Below are 726 nucleotides of genomic sequence, written 5' to 3' on the forward strand. Positions count from 1 at the left end.
GTCCCAAGGGGAGCGGGAGAGGGTCAGCATCCCGGTGGGGCCTGGGCGAACGCATCGCTTCTGGATTTCCGTAGAGTATGAAAAAACATCGCCATGCTGCCTGTCTTGCAGGCAGTGCTGTAACGCGTTGCATCAGAAGCTCGCAGCTTTCCTTCAGGGTGCCCTTCACTCCGTTTGGGTGATTTCACTCCACGCCTGGTAGTGTCGAGCGCAGGCCCAAGCCGCTGACCTGCAACACAAGCGGGCATACCCTGTTCCGCCTGGAATCATGCTGCTTCACTGTTAAAGCAGTCATGCAGAGAAAGAAGGGACGTTGTGGGAGGCGGAGGGTGGTATCTCACCCAGAGTCTGAATATTTTAGATGCCACATAAGCGTGTTGTAGTTTCATCACAGACTGCGGACTTTGTGTTATCTTAAGCTGAGTTAAGTTCATGCGGCTTTATTTTCTTTTTTCAGCTCCTTTCATCCTGAAGAAGCTGGACAGTATATGAACATTTAAGACTCAGTGTATGAAAACATAAAATGGACTGTAGCTGCTTTGCTGTTTGCTAATTAAGCATTGTGCTAGAGGCAGACATCCAATACTAAATGGTTCTAAAATGTTTCACTTAAGCATATCTGCCCTGAGAACGATAGCGTACTTGGAAGTATGGGGAAGATGCCTGTTGTTCCTGCAGGTGAATTCTGGTTACAGAATACTCCCTATTATCATCAAGCAACGACTT

At 47.9% G+C, this 726-nt stretch overlaps 1 protein-coding gene across 1 annotated transcript in view; it reads left to right on the top strand.

Moving 5' to 3' along the window:
• TOMM5 (translocase of outer mitochondrial membrane 5 homolog (yeast)) overlaps positions 1–492 on the top strand; it is a 699-nt gene extending 207 nt beyond the window's left edge. The window contains exon 2 of the mRNA XM_010017427.1: positions 458–492. Coding sequence (XP_010015729.1) covers positions 458–492 — 35 coding nt within the window. The remainder of the gene's footprint in view (positions 1–457) is intronic.
• The last annotated feature ends 234 nt before the right edge of the window (positions 493–726 follow it).

Source organism: Nestor notabilis, unplaced genomic scaffold, assembly GCF_000696875.1.
Source record: "Nestor notabilis isolate BGI_N333 unplaced genomic scaffold, ASM69687v1 scaffold30750, whole genome shotgun sequence".
NCBI lineage: Eukaryota > Metazoa > Chordata > Aves > Psittaciformes > Psittacidae > Nestor > Nestor notabilis.